Source organism: Beta vulgaris, chromosome 8 (assembly GCF_026745355.1).
Source record: "Beta vulgaris subsp. vulgaris cultivar EL10 chromosome 8, EL10.2, whole genome shotgun sequence".
Lineage (NCBI taxonomy): Eukaryota > Viridiplantae > Streptophyta > Magnoliopsida > Caryophyllales > Amaranthaceae > Beta > Beta vulgaris.
In genome coordinates this window covers 3,176,100-3,196,644 of record NC_079209.1, presented here as the reverse complement: position 1 = coordinate 3,196,644, position 20,545 = coordinate 3,176,100, and the positions used below count along the sequence as shown (strand labels likewise).

The 20,545-nt window shown below is 37.2% G+C and overlaps 1 protein-coding gene across 4 annotated transcripts; it reads left to right on the top strand.

Annotated features, from left to right (window-relative positions):
* The first annotated feature begins 637 nt into the window (after positions 1-637).
* LOC104900648 (peroxisomal ATPase PEX6) lies at positions 638-19,617 on the top strand. Of its 4 annotated transcripts, XM_048635297.2 has the most exons (17): positions 639-1,048; positions 1,690-2,325; positions 2,417-2,660; positions 2,904-2,975; positions 3,094-3,235; positions 4,130-4,313; positions 8,817-9,008; positions 11,875-12,153; positions 13,495-13,566; positions 16,483-16,569; positions 16,667-16,789; positions 16,874-16,984; positions 17,078-17,116; positions 17,239-17,360; positions 17,444-17,588; positions 17,720-17,800; positions 18,747-19,617. In XM_048635297.2, the coding sequence occupies exons 1-17, from the start codon at positions 764-766 to the stop codon at positions 18,834-18,836; spliced, it is 2,904 nt and encodes a 967-aa protein (XP_048491254.1). In that variant the 5' UTR covers positions 639-763; the 3' UTR covers positions 18,837-19,617. The 4 variants fall into 4 exon arrangements, 3 of the variants coding, with proteins under 3 accessions (XP_048491254.1, XP_057247356.1, XP_010686428.1); XM_010688126.4 differs by lacking the exon at positions 2,904-2,975 and having other exon boundaries at positions 640-1,048; XM_057391373.1 differs by lacking the exons at positions 2,904-2,975; positions 3,094-3,235 and having other exon boundaries at positions 4,141-4,313.
* Positions 19,618-20,545: the final 928 nt, after the last annotated feature.

The following is a 20,545-nucleotide window of genomic DNA, read 5'->3' as shown; positions in this document are numbered from 1 at the left end:
TTGAGTTGAGCCAACTCACCAAGCTGCTTGTATTTATTAATATTTTTCTTTACCTGGAAAGTTATATTCGATTCTATTCAACTTATTTTGACTTAATTAAACTTATTTTGTCTTAAGTGAATTTATTTCGTCTATTTGAACTTATCTTATTTGAACTTATTGTTTCAGAATTAAATTAAAATAAGTTGAACAAAACAAAACTTTAGTTTGCAAACCATTAGTCACATGCTCAAATATTCACACGAGAAGACACAATATCATAATAACTATCTTGTTTTCCTTGTAACCTCTCTAAGCTTTGGCCAAATCCTTCCTGGAACACATAAATTACATCTATCATGATAGGAACATAAAATTACTCATATCATGGCCAAACCTCAACCATATTTTTATACTACATTCATAATTTTCAATACAACATTGATTGAGGTTCTTAACTTTTATAGTAATTCCAGCTTCCAAGTAACATACAACTTAATCAATTTAATAATTTATGCTAAAAATTGTTGATATTTAAAATATTGCAATATATATAATGACTTAAAACTTATCAAGCAGCTCACAAGCATATCGAGTAGAGTTTAAGTTAGCTCAACTCGATTTGTTAATACTATATCAATATGACTTCAAGCTCGAATTGATATGTTCTTTACATTGTGTAACAAGTAACAACAGTAGTTACCAATTTTTATCCATTTTCCCGCGACAAAACCCTCACCTTCTTCTTCTTCTCTCTCTTCTCTGTAAATCGGAGTGATCTTCAATGGTGGAGAGAAGAAAACCATTGTTGCTTGCTTCCACAAAAGCTTTACTCAACTCCATTCTTCAAACTCCAAACAACAACACCCTACCACCTCCTAAAATTGACGCTAATACCCTCGCTTCTTCTGATGCTCCATTACCATTTCTTCAGCTTCAAGCTGGAATTCTTCAATTTCCGAAGGACAAAAACGGAATTCCATCCAGAATTTCTTCTCTTGACCATTCTTCTCTCGTCGGTCTCTCCACTTCCGACCTTAAACGCCTTGCCATCACTTCAGGCTCTCTGGTAAATTCCATTAATTTATCATTTTTATTTAATTTGTGGAAATATGATTTAACCTAGTTTTTTTTTTTAAAATTAATTTTATCTGAATGCTACTATTATTCAGCTTGAAATTTTAGGAATTGATAAACCTGAAAAGAAGATAATTCTTCTTCTGCTTCTAGATACATGTAACATTTCTCGTCTACACGCTATCCAATGCCCTACTTGTTCCTTAATACTTTCTTTCGTTTCTTTTTACTTGTAACGGTTTGACTTTTACACTATTCACGAACTTTACTTTAGTTTATGTTTAGTGATTTATTGTTAAGGAAAAACATATTGAAGTGGGATTTTGTTAGATTTGTTTACTCTTTATAATTTTTTAGTTATCGGTATTTAAAGATATTAATGGTTGAAGTTATGCATTGGCAAGCGTGAAAGTATGTATTAGAAATTAAATCAGACCACACTTAGACTATATATTTGCTTATACATTTGTGAGAGAGTATAGGATAAGGTTGGTAGATGAATAGTGGTTACCATGCAAATGTTGCGTGTATTTAGAAACGGAGGAAGTATCATCTGTGCTTGTTTTGAAGCGTCTTTTTATGCTTAAAGGTGGCAATTGATGGTATTCTAATGTTTTCCTCCCCTTAAATTAGGTAATTATCAAGAATTATGAGACCAATGCTCAAAGAGTTGGGCAAGTTGTAGTTCTAGATCCGCCTCTTTCCAAAGATGAGCTTTTGCCTGATATAGGAGCAGGTTCTTGTGCCTCTGAGATGATGCTTATTTTTCCATCATTGACTTTCCACCAAAACTATGTCCAGCCGTTGAGCCAAAATGTAGCCTATATCTCTCCTCTTTTAGCATTTAATGTGGACCTACATACATCATGCTTCACATCTCTTCTACGGCATGGAAAAGAGTCTCTAGCATCAATATTTGATATCGACGAGTGTCTAGATAAAAGTGGACGAGGGGTCAAGGATTGCATTGTGAATTTGAGGTTGGAGCCTTACCCTCATGTACCACGTTGCGCGTCCCATTTAAGAATCTCCTTTTTGAAGATACCCGAGTGTGGTACCATGGAGTCTCTTAGAGAAAAATCCTCCATTGAAGCTATGGATCGTCAAGAAATGATTGATTTGGCACTACAGGAATATTTTGATATTGATAGATATCTTGCTAAAGATGATGTTTTCAGAATCCAAATTGACTGGAACTGCAATTCAATCCTGTGTGTCGGTTGTAGCCTGAGAAAGAAGAATGAGCAAGGTGATATTATTTACTTTAAGGTGAAGTTCTGTCTTTTGTCGTTGCTTTTAGTTTCAAGTAAATTGAAGATGCAACAGTCACGTAACATTCAGTTGGGTCTTTATGTCGTAGGTTGTTGCCTTGGATCCTCCAGAGGAACCTATTCTTCGTGTCAACCGTAAACAAACTGCCCTTGTTCTTGGTGGAAGTGCTGCTGCTGCTTTTCCCCCAGATTTGCTGATCTCTGAGCCTATTAGTATTGCTCCATTACAGAGAGATACAATAAAGGCCCTGGGATGCATTCTTACCCCACCTCTATGTCCTTCCGTACTTTCTTCGAAATTCAGTGTTTCTGTGCTTTTGCATGGCTTGGCAGGTTTATCTTCCACTTTATTCATAGGGTTCTGTTATCTCCATCCATTAATACTGGTTAATGCTCATCCAGAAAAAAGTCCTCATAGAAAGTGTTGTCTGTTCATCAATGTATCACTATGAGATATATTAATTGCTCAAGGAGATGGTAGTTTAATGCACTTGTCAATGGCTGCTGCATTTTTTCAATGACATTCTGTACCTTAGCAATGAATATTTTTGATGATTTTTTTTCTGGTGTCTTCAGAACCTTTATTGCACAAACAAATGTGTTCAAGTACAGAAACATGCTGTAATTTACCTTCATATCCAAGGACTCGTATGATTTATGTCATTAAAAACTAAAATGATGTTGGCTAGAGTTGTATTCGAAAATTAAGCACTACCTAGGACTATGTGTAAGAGGTTGATGGGACCCTATTCTGTTGAAAATGCAGGATCTGGGAAGAGGACTGTTGTCAGATATGTTGCTCGTCGACTTGGTCTGCATGTAGTAGAGTACAGCTGTAATAATTTAATGGAAGGGTCTGATAAGAACATGTCTTCACTGCTAACTCAGGCCTTCAGTACAACTCATAGGTATTTCTAAGATTGAAATTGTGGTATGATTTAGTTTACATATGTTACTGTTGTTGCTTGATACTCCCTCCGTTTCCTAAAGATCTTCCCACTTTCCGTTTAAGGGTGTTTCCAAAAGATCTTCCCACTTTTGCTTTATTCCTTATTTGGCAAAACAAATTTCCCTATTTACCCTCTCATGTTACTATCATATGGTCCACCATTACATTATTAATTCAATTTTACTCCCTTTCTCTCTCCTACTTTAACCCCTTTTTATTTGTTTATTTATCTTAACCCCTTTCTCTCTCCTACTTTACTCACACCATGTCCCACACAACTTGATTTTCCTTGGTATCTGTGGGAACAGTAAGTGGGAAGATCTTTAGGAAACGGAGGGAGTACTTGATAGTGACTTGAATTGTTGCAACCTGTGAATTTATAAACATAACTGTGCTCTATGATTATACTTTTTGGGGACCGGAGATATAAAGTACTCCAGATTGTGAATAGTTGTCGTTAGCATTTCTCATGTAAGCAGGGTATTAATTTTCTGCCGCATGTCGACCGCTTCGTAAAGGAACTTGAGCTTATTGGGACCATAGTGTTAAGGCTGCAATAGCCGCAAACCATCCACATTTCCCTGCAGAAGTGGTTCTGCGACTATTATTACGTTGCAATGGCGTTCGAGGTCTAAAACCCTGTTATGTATTCTCTGATAATGAGTATGTTTCCATGTTTACTATGATAAGTGCTGTAAATTATTTACATTTGATCATATATTTTTGCTTGATATTTTTGGACATTGCTCCTTTTCTGCTCCCTATTATATTGGCTTGAGGAATGATGTTTTATTTCAAGTACAGTAAAGATAGTTCTGATTCCTGTTTTAACTTTTGCAAAATAAATTTGTAGCTACTCTCCAGCCATATTGTTATTGCGGCATTTTGACGTCCTTCGAAATTGGGCTTCCAACGAGGGTTCTCAATCTGATCACACTGGTATGATTTCTGAGGTTGCATCTGTTATAAGGAAATTCACACAGCCGGTTGACATGGCAGAAGATATTTCTTCAGAGGAAAGATTGAGTCTTGGTCCAGTAAGTAACGGCTTCTTCCTAGCTTCTTCACTTGGAGAAGACGTTTGTTTGTTGTATTTTCTCTTTTGTTCCAATTTGACGTTTGTTTTATTTTAATCTCCCTTTCTGACCATATTTTGTTTTCCAATTTAAGGAAATACAATTTTATTACTTAGTACCACCTTCGTTTCAGAATACATGCACCATTTTCCTCTTTTAGATATTTCACAATACATGCACCATTTCTTCTTTTGGATGTTTCACAATACATCTCCTCCTTCAAACCATAATCACATGGGTTTAAAATGCAATCACAACACTCACTCTCCTCACCCTTGGTTTGTGTGTCATATAGAAATGATGCATGTATTGTGAAACAAAGGTAGTATGCTACAAGTTTTGTTTTAATATATGCTTTCAAAATATGAAAATTTTGAATACCTTTTACTGATAGGTAATTGAATATTATAGCATGGAATTAAAACTCTCCTGTTTCATTACAGAACGGCCATTCTGTAACGGATTTTGGATTTGTCGCTCAGCGAAATCCCGTTACGAGACGCCATAACAAAAATCACACACTTCTCGCCGCGTTGTCCGTTCCGTAACGCGAACTCGCCGCGTTAGAACGCTTTTATCCCCATCCGTTCTTTTCAAGCATTGGCCAAAATATTTTATGATTATACTATGTAGCTGATGAAACATGATATTCTGATAGATTTGATTATGTTATGTTGTAATAATGATTAATAAACTAAAACAAAGCAAATAAGGTTAGAACATATTAATGTGAATTTTACAAAAAAAATCACGTCGCATCGGCCGCGAAACGTTCTATTTCCCCGTTACAAGCCATTCCCGCGACAACGCGATCATTCCCACGACCGCGTTTTTTCCCCCCTGTATTATAGTAGACATCATTATTTAGGAGCGGGAAGTTAACCCTGAGTATATGCTAAAATTTCAGAAGTTAGTGGTAGATTAAGCATTGACGCGAGAAAGTTAAAGAAAGCAGCTTGTCAAAACAATATTCTTTTCGAGGCTTGGAGATGTCTAAGAAATGTTATTGATTAGTCAACCTGATTTTTTCAATAAGATATGGAGAACAAGCAGAATATTGAAAGATTGAAGGAAGAGTGCTTTGGTGTCCATTTATAAAAACAAAGGAGATGGCTGAGGCCTCTAAATTGTTAGAGGATAAAACATGAAGTCATACCACAAATTCGTGGGAGAGAGTAAAAAAGAGTATCAATTGAAGATGGGTACAAGCAATTCAAATCATTAATCTGGTGATATGCCAAGAGGATCCACCATAGAGGCCATACATTATATGAGACACATGGTGAATATAAAGAGTGCGAGGAAAAAGTAGTTGTGTGATTTTTATTGACCCTGAGAAGGTTTATGATAAGATATCGAGTGATGGACTTTGGTGGACAATGTTGCAAAATGTTATACCATATAAACATATCTGACTTAGTTCAGGATATGTCTTAGGACGAAAAGTCAATTATCAGGGTTCGTGGAGAAGTAACATAAGAGTTTTCTATTACGATAAATGCAGGAATATGTTAAGTTAAGGATCCGCCTTATGTCCTTATCTCTTGGCAACACTGATATTTGTATATGAAGTAACACAAACTATTTAAGACGAGATATCACGGTGACTGTTGTTTGCGAATGATTATTGATAAACGAGACGAGAGATGGCGCTATTACCGGAATAGAGTGACAAAGGCAAAATGGCGTTAGTTTAAGTTGGAGCAAAATGAATTAGTAATGAGAAAGGGTCAATAGAGGATGTAGTAACATTGGATGGAAATACCTTGGGTCGATTTTACAAAAGAATGGAGATATTAACCAATATGTGACTTCTAGGATGTCAACAAGGTGGCTCAATTGGAGAGAAACGATGTGAATCTTGTGTGATCATAGTGTACCTCTACCGTAGTTTGAATGGGGATGATGCGGTTGTCGTACCGCTGAATATCGGTCTAAACCATGAAATATCCATGAAACCCGCCTAAAATGCGGTTTTTTTACACCTTTACGATGCGGCTAATATCCGTTTGGTAGATTGAAAACCTTTACAACACGAGCGATACGATACGATGCGACCTTGTTTTGACACCACGACCTCTACGTTTAAGGAAAGATTCTATAGGGCGACTATTAAACCATCGTTGCTATATGGGTTAGAATGTGGTATTTGGGAAAGATCATATTAAAAGATAGGAGTTAACAAAGATAGGCATTTTGAGATAATAGTGGTGGGAGAACCTCAAGAGAGAGAACTGAAACGCAGTATTTGGTATAAGGTTGGAATTGTTGAGGATAAAATAAGAGAAAATCATTTATGGTAATTTGAGCATTTGAGTTGTCGACTAGATTTAACACCGGTTTGAGATATTAGAGATCTTAGATGAACCTGTAGAAGGCCAAAGATTACTTGTGTAGAGGACGTTAGAAGCGATATGGTGATTTAGGTTTGAGTGAGCATATAACGGTTGACATAAGGGAGTAGAGGTAAAGGATATATGTGGACGAGGATGACTATTAGAATAAGATGACTCATGCAACTCACTCCAGTCCAGCCTATTGGGATTAAGGCTTTGGTCCTTGGTGGTTGTTTAATTTAATATTGATAATACCTGAACAATATATGAAACGGTAACAAACAACTGCATGACCAAGGAGTCCTTAGCCTTTATTGCATTAGTGGATAGTACTAAGCTTCCTTTTAGGAAGAGCTGCTAGAGTATCCTCATCTCATGCAAGGCCTAGGATATAAAGCCTTGTGAGATTAACCACATGAACTGCAAGGCCCAAGATTTACTAACCTGTGTGTAAACATATTGCAGTTTTTGATAAATTTACACCCCAAGCTTCCTTGTTAATTCATAAAGTAAAACATTAATAAACTATAGATGCACAGACCTGCCTTCAAGGAACTTCATCTTCTGATTTTTAGCTACTCTATAGCTTTGTTACTCGGACCCTTTATTTACCTCAATTAATCGTGCCTTGTCGGATCCTGATACTTCGACATGAGTACGAACATTTCGATACTTCATTTTGGGCCAAAATCAAGGAAATTTTCCGTAAAAGAGTCGAGGTGGACATATGGATGCACACCCGCATCTGACATGAATACAAGGGTACGAGTAACATAGCTGTACAGGATATAGCCTTTGCAATATCCTAAAAATGTTCTCTCAGCAGACTTCTCTTGCTGAAACACTTTTGCGAGATACCTCACAATGCCTATGCTAAACTTATTTACAAAGACTCTTACAAGGCTGATCCTTATTTGGTAACGCCTTGATGTTCCTACTCTTTTGAAGCAATCAACCAATTTTTCTTGCTATAAGAACAATCTTATTTTGTGATCAAGGATCATATGTTAGTCTCAGAACGCATAAAGTGACTTTCAGGAGATGCCAATCTTCTCTCTCTGGTGGTTCGTCTATCCCACATTACAAGACAGATCACACAGGATGAAAGTTTCTGTTGTCTTTCTCTGGTGCACAATTTATTTCAATTTACTAGGTGAAGAACAAGTACAGCCCTGGAGCTGCTCCAATTGGACAAACAATAGTTTTCCAAGGAATTTTCTACACCTGATTTCTCTATGTTCTGGAAGGAAGTCAATAGAGAAGTTTCCTGCGATTCTAACACTGTGACCTCTCCACTTTCCACTCTCCACAATAATGTTCTATGACAAACGAATTGGGTTTTCAAAACTAGATCCTTTACCAGCGCATAGTAACTATTGACTATGATCAGAGTACTGGTTAATTTCTTTCCTCTTTCACTTCTTATAAAGCTATCCAAGTGCAAATAACTCAATATTAGCTCCTGTTGTGCTTTTTCACGAATTGACAGCATTTGCAAATGTAGACTTCTGTATACACTACATTTGGTGTGACAGAATTGTACGCCGTGGTTAAGGTGGCATTACCAAGGCTGATTCAGGTACCTGACAGGGATGGGTCAGATCTGGCACTGAACAGAGCGTTTTGGGTTCTCTGGTCCATTCTGTCTTCTGTGCCATAGGCCAGTTCTTGTCCTGGGCATTGTAGCTACCAGTTCAGTTTCGTGCATAACCAAGTAGTCTGGTTATGGGTCAATGTTTCTTCAAATTCCTTAATTTCTTAAAACTGTTAACTCTAAAAAGCCAATATAATGAACTGGATTGGCCCTGGGTGTTATGTTCCGTACTAGTGAAACTCGGACTCTAGACCATGACCCAACTGCTTTCCTTGATTATTTTTGCCCAATTCAGATCTGAGCCAGCACCATGCCATGCCTAGTCCCTGTTCGGGATGCGCAGGGCCTGAAGCAGCCTTTGGCTATCTCTAACTGTTAGATTATAAAGGTACAAGTTAATCTAGCATGTGGCAACAATGTTCATATTCTGAGTGATCACATGCATTACTGGAAAGTGCAATGGTTATATGATCTGGTTCTTATGCATTGTGAAATTAGGTTTCTAATGTGTGTATTTGTAAATTGCTGATGCAGAAGCTGAAGAGTGCTGGAAGGATAAGGTGGCCTCATGTTTTGTTAGTTGCAGCAACTGAGAGTACTGAAGGTCTGCCGTCTGCTATTAGACGTTGCTTTAGTCACGAGCTCAATCTGGATCCTTTAACTGAAGAAGAAAGAGCTAAAATGATTACCAAGTCATTGCAGAATATTACTGAAATCTCTGCTGATGTATGTTTGATTTTAATCGCTTTTTTATCTGTGCTACAAAAGATATATGAAAGCATCAACAGTTTAAAAGTTTCATCTCTTAGCTATTTATTTTGTCACAAGCAATGCAGATAGATGGATGGATAGGGAGACTCAAGATGGGGATCAAGGAGATGGTGAGAAAGAGGGGAGGGAGGACACCTGTGGTGTAACTATAAGTCTATAAGGCCTTTTTTAGTAAAGGCGTGGCATTGTTTGAAAATTGCGCAGAAGTAAATAGATGCACGGAGAAAAAACAAATTGAGATGTTGCGGTGATACTGCCTAAGTCAGATATTCCATAATTAAGTTGCAATTTGACATTTTGACTAGGGGAATCTGGCCTTTGGCTTTGAACCTCCTCCATTGGCTTTGATGCAGTTTAAAAAGTGGTAGTAGCTTGTCTTTGGACAACAAGTCCCAAAATTAAATCAAGAGGTACAGTGAAAGGATTGAAACTTTTGCTAAAAGATATAAATAGAGAGAGAAGTAGATACCGAGAGAGGATTGGAAAGGCAAAACCATTTTCATGAAAATCAGAGCATATTTCCTTTTTGTAGTGCTAAACTGCTAACAGCCATAGGCCAACCACACACTCCCTAATCTACACTGCCATCCTCTCACTCTTTTGTGTTCCTCTTTCCTTTAATTGTATGTAATGATTAGTCATTTATAGTTTTGCAACACAAGTCAAAAATATTGTTCAATAACTATAAGGACACGTGTTGAGTTCACCTGGCAGAAAACCTTTGTCCTTGCATGAACTGCTGGAGCTCATTGGAAGCTTGTCTCATGCACTTGTTTGTCTTGGGTTAGCATGGACGTAGCATGTGGTTATTGCACATCAAATTAAGGGTCGATTGGGAGTAGTAAGGTAGAGGCTGTGTATATACGAACTCCCTTACCTCACCTATGGCAAGAGCTTCTCTAAAAGCACTGGGGTAATGGCAAAATTTAATAGTGGTCCACTGTTTGGATTTACTACTCTGAGTACGCATGGTCCTTCTAATATCTTGGGGTCAAAGTTCTGATTGGCAGAGTTTATTATATATTTTATATGTGAGAGTTAAATTTAGTGACTAGAAAGTAGGTATCTTTTGTATCTTTTCTTTGATTAGCTTATGACTTGCCATTTGTAAGTAGTGTTTGTTGGAATTTTTTTCAAATGAAATCTGTGGGCCTCATATTTGAAATTGCTTGGTTATGAATCCCATGAAATTCGTTGTTGAAGGAAGCCAGGAAAGAAAGGGGGGGGGGGTTGTATTCATCAAACCTGTACTTAGTGATATAAAAAAAAGGATATTAACAGTCTTTAACTATCCAAATTGTTTGATTGCTTTGTAGTATAACTCGCAATGAGTTGAGAGTATTAATTTCCAAAGCAGGCAAGCATTTTGTAATCGAGGGAGTACATCAATACTAAGAATAGAAAATACTTCCAGCTTATCTCCAATGACCATTTAGGCTGTGTTCTCTTCACCTTAAAGAAAGACTCCTAAGTTTTAGGTTTAATAAGTTCATAAAAGTTCTAACACCATATAAAAATAAACTTCAATAAGTTCCAGTAGATTCAGATAAGTTTAGCAAAGTTCTGATACGTTCAGGAGAATTCAGGTGAAGAGAACGAAGCCTTAGGCCATCTTTTTGACCAACCAGCTCATGCTGCCTACAGTGCCATCTTCCCTGCATCACTCTTGGCTTAATCTACTTCCTCTCGTCAAACTTCTGGCGCGCTTCTCTCTGCTTCTGTCTCTCCCATCGTCTCTCTCCCCCGACCTCTTTGCATTCACCAATTTTTTCTCACCTCCTTCACTTGAATATGGATCTAACCGAGGGGGGGGGGGGGGGGAATTGTAAAGGCAAATGGAAAAGGGAACGGAAATCTAGTTTAGAATGAGGAACCTCTTGGGGTTTTGGGTTTCTTATCCCTTATTCATTTAGGCCTTTTTTGTTTCATGCCATTACCAATTCTATACTCGTCAAATAAAGGGAAAATCAGTATGTATGAAGGCCTAAAAGTGAGTTTTGGGAAGAGAGCTATATTGATATATCATTTTTGATATCAAAAATCTTATTTGGAAGGAGTTTAGCACATAGTACAAAGAAAACAGAGAACCACACAATCACCTTAAAAGTTACAAAAAGCAAATATTAGAATAAGCACTATTCGCCACAGACCACAAAAAGGCTGGAAAAATTGCAACACCACAGCCCCATAAGACCTCTTTCCCACTAGCCTTATTACGATAAATATGATTGTAACACTCCAACCAAAGCACCCAAATTGTGTCCATAAACGGACACCTCCAAAGCATATTATGATGTTTTCTCCTTTCAAAACCGAATAAGCTCACTTGAATATGGTCCAACAAAGAAACAGAACAACTCCATAACTCCCTTTTGAACCAAAATATCTTTCCTAAAGCAGCACTACCTCACATTGGAAGACAAGGATAGAACCCGACTCTGCATTGTTGCAAGCTCTTGTTGCAGCTGCACCTAAAAATTACCAAGAGCGTTTTTGGTCCCCAGAACTAGTACTGCTGTAATTCGATGGTAGATCTTTTGAAGACTGTTAGTGCATTATATATTGAATGCTACTCTCTGGTTTAACAATCTATAAGACAATAGATAAGGTTATTATCTTAGTTGTTGAATAAATTTGGTGACCTGCAAGTTGCAATTAAAGAGTCTATTTATCAATCCTCCCAGACGGTTGGGGCAGAGCTAGGTTGCTTAAGTTGTTCTGGTGGTTTACTTGATTTTTGTAAACTTTGTTTCTTTAGTGAGTCTTAAAACTGTATTGGCCCAGAAGAAGAAAAAATTGCTGACTGTATCAGCTTCTGCAGGATGACTTGGAGCTTGTTGTGAAGGATGTAGTTGCTCAGACATCAGGATTCACACCCAGGGATTTACGTTCACTAATTGCTGATGCTGGTGCGAATGTGATTCCCAAGGATGTTTTTCTAACTGATCCTGGAAAGACAATAGAGGATAATTCTCTTAGACATGAGCGCATGCAGTCTACACCTGTTGAAGAGATTATTCAGCAACCTAGAAAAGAAGATTTGTCAAAAGCATTGGAGCGCTCAAAGAGGAGGAATGCATCTGCACTAGGTGCACCTAAGGTAACTATTATTATTAATGATTTATTGGTAATCAATTGTTTGGTTTGTATCCCTTTTCTTACGCAAGGAACTCTTATGACAATCTAGTTATTTTCTCCTTATAATTTATACTTTTGATTTTGTTACACACTGCATATCCATTCTCGATAACATGCTGGTAGTAAAAGCACCATTGAATAGAATAGTACAAGAACTGAAGAACTTATAAGAGAAACATATGATGTTATGTGATGTGACATTAAACAGAGTCCTTTTTTGTACAATGTTTGATGTTCTCTTTCATATTAATGTTGCCTGGGATGACTGACCAAGATACTTGAACCGCATATTCTTCAATATAGCTTGCATGCCCATCCTAATACTTGGTTCCATAATAGTTGCAATACTTTCCTTTTCTTGTAGTTTCAAATTAGTAGCAACATTCCTTTGTTTGCTAATGAGCTCTCTCGATCTGCCTCCTCATCACATGGCTCCCTCTGTCTATCTCCACTTCTTAAAACTTGTGCCCCCCATGTTGCAAAGAAAATGGAACGGAGGAAGTATCAGGCATCCACAACAATTGGTTGTTACGACTTCAGCGATGACAGAGATGACGCTACTTTGAATTTGGGATGTTGTGAGCTAAGTTTTCTACATATGTTGGTTCAGTTGTCCAAGATGTTGAGATCTTAAATTTTTCTGAGTGGTGCGAATAAAGTGTGAAGTGCCTATCATCTCAACAAGAACATTCTGCGTAAACTCAAGGGAATATTTCGCCGTGCTATGGGGTCAACTCTGCTTTGGTACTGTTTGGAACCATAAATGTCACATAAAATAACATCATATGTTTCCATAACATACTGTAATAATATCTTTTGTATTCTCCCTGTTCCTTCTCCTAAAGGCTCCAAAGCCTATGCTAACAACAATACTATTTGAATATCATTGACTATTACCTCCATTACTACTATCTATGGAAGTCATTTACATCCATTACTCCTCGCTATTCAACTTTCAAAATTTCTTCACTGTCAATAAATTGTTTTCCACCGTGGGTCTCTAGGAAACAGCTTCCATGTGAGTCTTGACTACTTTGGGAGGTTGCCTAAGCTATCATCTTCCAACCAGTACGAACAGCAGCAATGAAAATTGATAGAGAGACAATAATATCTGGAGTACTTTCTTATAGCTCCCTAGTACTTGATACATTTGGCAAAAGGCATATTCCTTACCTTTTGAGTTGTAAACTTAGAAGATTTTATCTAATATAAGAAATTACTCTTGCTTGTTGATGGTAGAAAAGCTTTTATCCCTTTTATTTATAACAGAGAATAACTTTATATGATTGTCAATCTTCCATAGGTTCCGAATGTTAAATGGGAGGACGTTGGTGGACTTGAAGACGTGAAGAAAGCAATTCTGGATACTGTCCAGGTTTGATTTGATCCCATTTACCAATACTGCTTTTCTGTTGACTCAAAAGGCAAAACAGCATAGGTTCTTGAACTATGCTATCTGCTAACTAAATGAAATATTATATGAAGATTACAAAATCTTAATATGAAGTCATTTTAGGAAGTTTATTTTGACGTTCTTCATGTGCGTTTTAGTTACGAGGTTGATTTCCTAGTGTTCAACGGTTATGATTCATTACATAATGATTGCTTCTCACTTGTATGGATGTAATTGTTTACTAAAAATATTCGGAAAGTCAGCTGACAATACTGCAACATGATATTTTGGAACCCTTGTCTAGCCAGGTAGCATCATGTCACCAGCTTCTGACAATATGACTGATGCTTGGACACCGCACCTACCCCTGTTTTATACTCGTCATTTTCAGCATTTGGTATCTTGCCAAGAATGTGACAACACTGACGAAGGCAGACTAGGCAACAATGTGTTGAGGTTTGATTGAATCTCTTGGGGATCGATTAGGCAACAGTCTGTTCTAGGACTTGGTGCTTTTTTTGTTATTTGGAAGTTCGGTGTTTTGAGCTTATGCTCCCTATGACTGTTGGTTGTGGTTTCAAGCTAGGTGTTTAGGCTTTATGTGTGTGGACTGTGGAGCTCTATGCTCCCCCAGTGTTTTGAGCATTTGAGATATGGCTCTGATATTCTATAGTTTAATATAATTGACCTTTTATCTATCACCAGAAGGAAATATAAGGGGAAGTACTGCGTGTTGCATTTGATGCTAACACTAATTAGAGCTTCAGATGCCTGACAAATACTCCCTCCATCCATTTTAGTTTGCCCCGATCTCTATTTTTGGATGTCTCTAAAAGATTGTGTACAGATGGCCATGGGGACCACCAATTTACTCTCACAATCACTTTTGTTTTTATTTTTATTGTGGTGAATTCATTCACTCTATTGGCTCCCACTTTTTTGTCTTTCATGAACTCCAACCAACCATAAATTAGAAAAGTAACCAATGCTCAATGGGGAAAACTATTGGGCACAGTGAGTACCGAAGGATTTCTTCCAAAGTAACTTTGGCGACCTTACGCAGATGAGTTAGTTGATCAAAAATTTTGTCCATATCATTTGCAGGCAACCATGCATATTTTGGTGTTACTTTGGGTATCCAGAATTTTTGATCCCATGAATTGCTTATTTGACTAGCAATTTTTGTTTCTCACTGAAGTTTGTTGTGCTTCTCATTTTGAGCATTCTGAGGTTCTGAGCATTCTGAGGTTGAACTTGACTCTTAGAGAGTGACCAAAATACAAACTACTTTCTTTTGCTCCTTTTTCTTGACTTGGTTGGCAAAAATCAGGGACTTTCTCACCGTGAGTACATCCGATCATGGAATAAAAACTCAGCCGTTCCATTATGTAATGCCTGTTATGTAACCTATTTTGAACTTGGCGTGCCGTGAAATGTCGTTACATAACACCACGTTGAAAATTATGGCCTTCTCGCCGTGATGTACGTTACCTATTGTTACCCGCCGCGTTAGATTGTATATTTTCCCGTTATGTCCGTTGTCAAAATTGCCAAAAAAGAAAGGGAAAACATACATTGCAATTAGAAAAAAATGAGGTGCACATACCATAAAACGGAGAAGAATGTGACGTGGGCTTTCAAGTTGGGTAATGTATGTGAGTTGGTGTTTTTATTTATATATATGATAGGATAAACCACTTAAGTTTAAGTAACTGTTCATTCACCATATATATAACCAAGCATATGATAGGTTTGGTCATATTATGCTGAAGGAATACTTGTTAGACTTAAAAGATGCAACATTGAGGTTAAAAGTTTGTCTATGTGATGTTTAAAAAAAAAATCTACACCGTGTTTACCACGATCCATTCCATTCACCCAAACCGCTTCCACGTCGTTGCAACCGATACTGAAAATGCAATGCGCTTTAGAATGTTGCATCCTGTAGAAATGTTCCTAGGAATCCTCCTTCAGTTGCTGAAAGATAAAGATAAGCTTTCTAAATGAGACGAGTCGCATGAAGATGCCAGCTAAAATGATGCTATTTGCTGCTATTTTATCCATTTGTACATCATGTTTGAAGAACTCAATATTTAATGAAAAGGTTATAGTTGCTTGTTTTCTAGGCTTAATTATATCTCAATGAGAAGAGTTTAAGATTATTTCCAAAGTGACTTTCGACAAGAGATTCCGCAAATTTTGGAAAGCAACTTCCAAATATGACGAAGTTGTCCTTTTGGATTTGTGGAAGCATAGTAGAATCATTGTTTATTGGATGTTGTGTGCCTAAGTGGCAAGTACCAAAAACTGCACAAGCTTTGTTATGTTGAAACCTAAATGTTAAACAGACAGACTTTTGAATGCCACTTCTTCCCGTCTTTCAACTTTTTGTCTCCTTTGAAGTACATGCATATGTTCGATAACTGTACAATGACTGCAAGGAGTATTGTTTTCCTAGCTGATCATATATTTGTCTTAAAAGTCCAATATAACCATAACAACTTTGACCTTACACCATAGGCTTTCTTTCATTAGTTTGTGTTATGGACTGATCCTAGGGAAAGGATCCCACATCGACCGTATGGGAGGTTGGTGTGTGGTTTATATTGGACAATGGGTTCTCCTCCTCTTGAGCTAGCTTTTGGGAAGTGCATTCCTATTGTTCTATAACAATTTGATATCCAATGTGGAACTAGAGGAAGTCATGAGACAAGTGAGGGGGTGTAGGACTTATACATGAACACTTCGATCATTGTAAAGTTTATTGGCTATTAGAAATTTAGAATCGACTCTGAACACTGTTCATGGTGCGGTTACTGGTGAAAAAGAAGTGCGATTCTGAGTTGCTTGACAATGTTCATGGTTGACTGCTTTTAAACTTGCATTATATATTTGCAGCTACCTCTTCTACACAAGGATTTGTTTTCATCTGGGTTGCGTAAACGTTCAGGGGTTCTTCTTTATGGTCCTCCAGGCACAGGAAAGGTAAATGCTTGTCTAAAGTTTTGAATTTTCTCCCATCTTTTTTTCATGTGCATGTAATTCTTATCTTCTGATTGTCAATTTCACGTCTAATTTTCAGACTCTATTGGCAAAAGCCGTGGCGACAGAATGCTCTCTGAATTTTCTAAGTGTAAAAGGACCTGAACTGATCAATATGTACATAGGGGAGTCTGAGAAAAATGTGCGAGACATATTTCAAAAGGTGAGGTGCTGTAATTCCTTACCCTGTATCTTTTAGCTTAGTCTGCTAGTGCTAATCTAAAAAGTTATCTCCCTCGTGTGTTAGGCTAGATCAGCACGTCCATGTGTCATCTTTTTTGACGAACTTGATTCACTGGCCCCAGCTCGGGGTGCTTCAGGTGATTCTGGGGGCGTTATGGACAGAGTTGTTTCTCAGGTGAATATTTTGAAGAAGTTTACTTGCAACTAATGCTGTTTAGTTCTCGGTTGATTCATCACTTGTTATTTACTGTCACTCTGTTTGTGCTAGATGCTTGCTGAAATTGATGGCCTCAGTGATTCTACCCAGGTTCCTTTCGCTTCTTTGTATATCATAACAATATAAGTTTTTGCAATTTTCAAATATGATCTTTTTTTTTGTTCTGCTCCCAGTCTAAACTTACTCTTTTTGTTCTCATTCTGTTTTACAAGGACTTGTTTGTAATTGGGGCAAGCAATCGCCCTGATCTTATTGACCCAGCACTCCTGCGACCTGGTCGATTTGACAAGCTCCTCTATGTTGGGGTTAATTCTGATCCATCTTATAGAGAGCGGTGAGTGGGCCATCTATCGTACCCATATTTTTAAGTTCTACCATTTTCTTGCTTGCATTATCACTGAATATTTCATCATGCAGAGTCCTTAAAGCACTCACCCGGAAGTTTAAACTGCATGAAGATGTATCGCTTTACTTTATTGCGAAAAGATGCCCGCCGAATTTTACTGGCGCAGATATGTATGCCTTGTGTGCAGATGCTTGGTTTCACGCTGCAAAACGGCAGGTACTCTGTGTGCTTCAATGTATACTGATCAACTGTTTTTTCGTGAAAGTAACAACGTAGCCTTATAAATAGTGGGTTCAGGGTAGAGCACAGTTGTATAATTGTCAACTTTCCTGTTCTTCTCTTTGTAGGTCTTAAGTTCGGCATCAGATTCATCCAGTAATGATGGCAATGTCGACACGATTGTTGTGGAATATGATGATTTTATTAAGGTAGGAATTTCACATGCAGAGTATTTGGTTTTTCATAATTGGGTTAAAAATGTATAGTCGTGTAGTGTACAATAGTTGTCAATGCTGCTGAATTTGCTTTGATGAAACAAAGGCTTTGTTACTTGATTAGAGATCCTCCAGGGGGAGGATGACAGCTAAGGAATAACTTGCATGTATCATTTTGAACAGAATGTTAGATTAATGTGTTGAAGTACAGACTGCTCTAGTAATTTCTATGCACCTTATCCTCTCCCCCACACTGTTTGTGGTTTATGTCGATTGAGCTCTTACTTCTCACTGGATTTTGTTGAGAGGGGAAAAACATGTAATGCCTCTGACATTTTACTTCTTTTTTCTTTCCTTCTGTTTAAATTTTAAGATTAAAGTGCTTTAGTACTAGGATTGAGTGTTAGAGTAGTGTTGTGAGCAGTTTATCTAGTAGATGGTAATGTACAATGACAGTTTCTCATTCCAAGACTGACATCATTCAATATTCTTGTGCTAACCTTGGCTGGGTTTTCACGTCAGAAAAAGTAAAAAGAAAAAAAACCTTTATTATCTGTTGAAATTAATTATTGACAAATGCCGTGTTAAATCATGACGTATTTGGAATGGAGTACTGGAAACAAGTAGTTTTTATTTTTGGTGTAGAGAACCACAAAGACAAATGACGCACACGGGTTTTGATCCCAAGTCTTGGGTACCACCTCCCAAGACTTTAACTATTAAGCTAGCTGGCGTCCACTCTGGAATCATGTAGTAGGATTTTGAGTATGTTGTCTTGCTCTGTTTCCGTATTATGTTTTGCCGTGTTACAAAAATGAGCTGAAAAGAGAGTAGATTTTTGAAACAAGATTCAGACAAGTTGTTAGAGCATCTCTCTCATATTTTTCCGAGCTGATTTAGAGCTGCTGTCTTTTTGTGTGGCCTATCATTATTTTGGCAGGTCTTGGAAGAGCTAAATCCATCTCTCTCCCTAACAGAGCTCAGGAAATATGAGATGCTGCGGGATCAATTTGGAGGAGGTTCAAACTGAACTCCTTGGTAAAATTTTCAGATTGCTCATACAATTTAACCTCAGATAAAGGATACGATTCTTTTTTTTTGGATGAGATGATTAAGGATATTTCAAGTGAAAATTTATGTGACTTACTGGCTGTTGGATTCATACTGTTATCGGCTTTTGTATACTTTTTATCTGACGCACAAGTAATGTGTTTTTGGAGTGTGATACCATATTTGGGCGAATATGTGCAAGTGATCAAATGAAGTAAATTCGTGGAGAAATAATGTAATTTTGGTAACACATGGGCAGACTATAACACAGATTCTCAGGCAAGATGCAAAGCCTGACCAGCAACACGCGTTGTGCTTCCCAAAGCTAGACCGTGCATCTTTGAGTACTTTAAACGGAGCCCCTATGCTTGCACATACATTATATAAGTGTGTTTGTGTTCGGTTTTTGTACATCAATGTCTTATTGAGAAGATACTGACGCTCCTGGACTAGGTTACAGATGATCATGGATGAAACTGGAAGTCTACTTTCTGATATGAAGTTATGTTGCTTGTATTCACTATGTCTACAGAGAAGCTCATCGTGTTGCAGCCGGATTTAAAAATTAGCGCATGTATTCAAGGGGTGTTTTATGTAATTCTTAATAAGTTGTAAATTGTACCCCTGAGAGAAGGGTACCTAGCATTTAGCAAGCATTCATTTTTGAGCAAAACAAATTGTACTTGAATTTATATGAACTTACAGTTCCTTAAGACACAGAATGTTTTAAGGTGAAATAATATGGTTTAACTTATTTAGAATTGTACAGTGTGTAATGACAATAAATGATTTGACATAACTGAATTTATTTTTGGATGCTTTGGCGCAATTGTTGTAAGTCCTGATTTAATTTACTCCAATTAGTAATGGGGTTGTTTCGCAGGATTGGTAAATATTTTATGCGATATACTGTTTCACAAAGATGTTTGAGAAACATAAATGACACTATGACCGTCTATAAAATTTTTTTTTTTTTGCCAAAAATCACTTATTTAAATAGATTTTTTCTGAAAAACTACCTGAGAAAAAGTGGCAAAATATTCCCTTAGAGTAAGAATAGCGGTAGTTTGGAAGGTTGGGTCTGTGCCCAAACTTTGTTCAGTCTGCTTTCAGACTAGAGGTATTTGAAATAAAATGCAGCTCGAGTCTGGGCGTGGGTTTTGGTTTGGCAAACTCATTCTCATACGTGATTGTGGACTTCACAAGTCAACTTTTCCTTTTTTGTTATCCTTCCTCCATACTTCAATGCAAGCAACGGTCATATTGTATATTTTGCCCAATTAAAATGTGACAACTTGTTTTGTATTTAAAAAAAATTCAACCAACGGTAATATTTTGTGAAAATGCTTATATATAGCCATTTGTTTGTATAATTTTTTTCATTCTTCCAAATTCTTCTATATCAATTTTCTCTTTCTTTCCAAATTCTTCCAAATTCAACCTATTGTATTTTTTAATGGATCCAAATCAAAATTTTAATTTGAATTTTCTAATGAGCTTACTGGAGAACAATGTCCAATCCCAGACTTTTTTTTCTCAATAAAACCAACCCCAAAATTCCCAATTTTCAAATTTCTCTACCTCCAATCCTAATATAGGAAATGCACAAGTGTAAATTTTTATTCACTTTCTCCAGACTCCAAATAATCAATATACTCCTACTAGTAATAATATGGACCAACCTCCTAT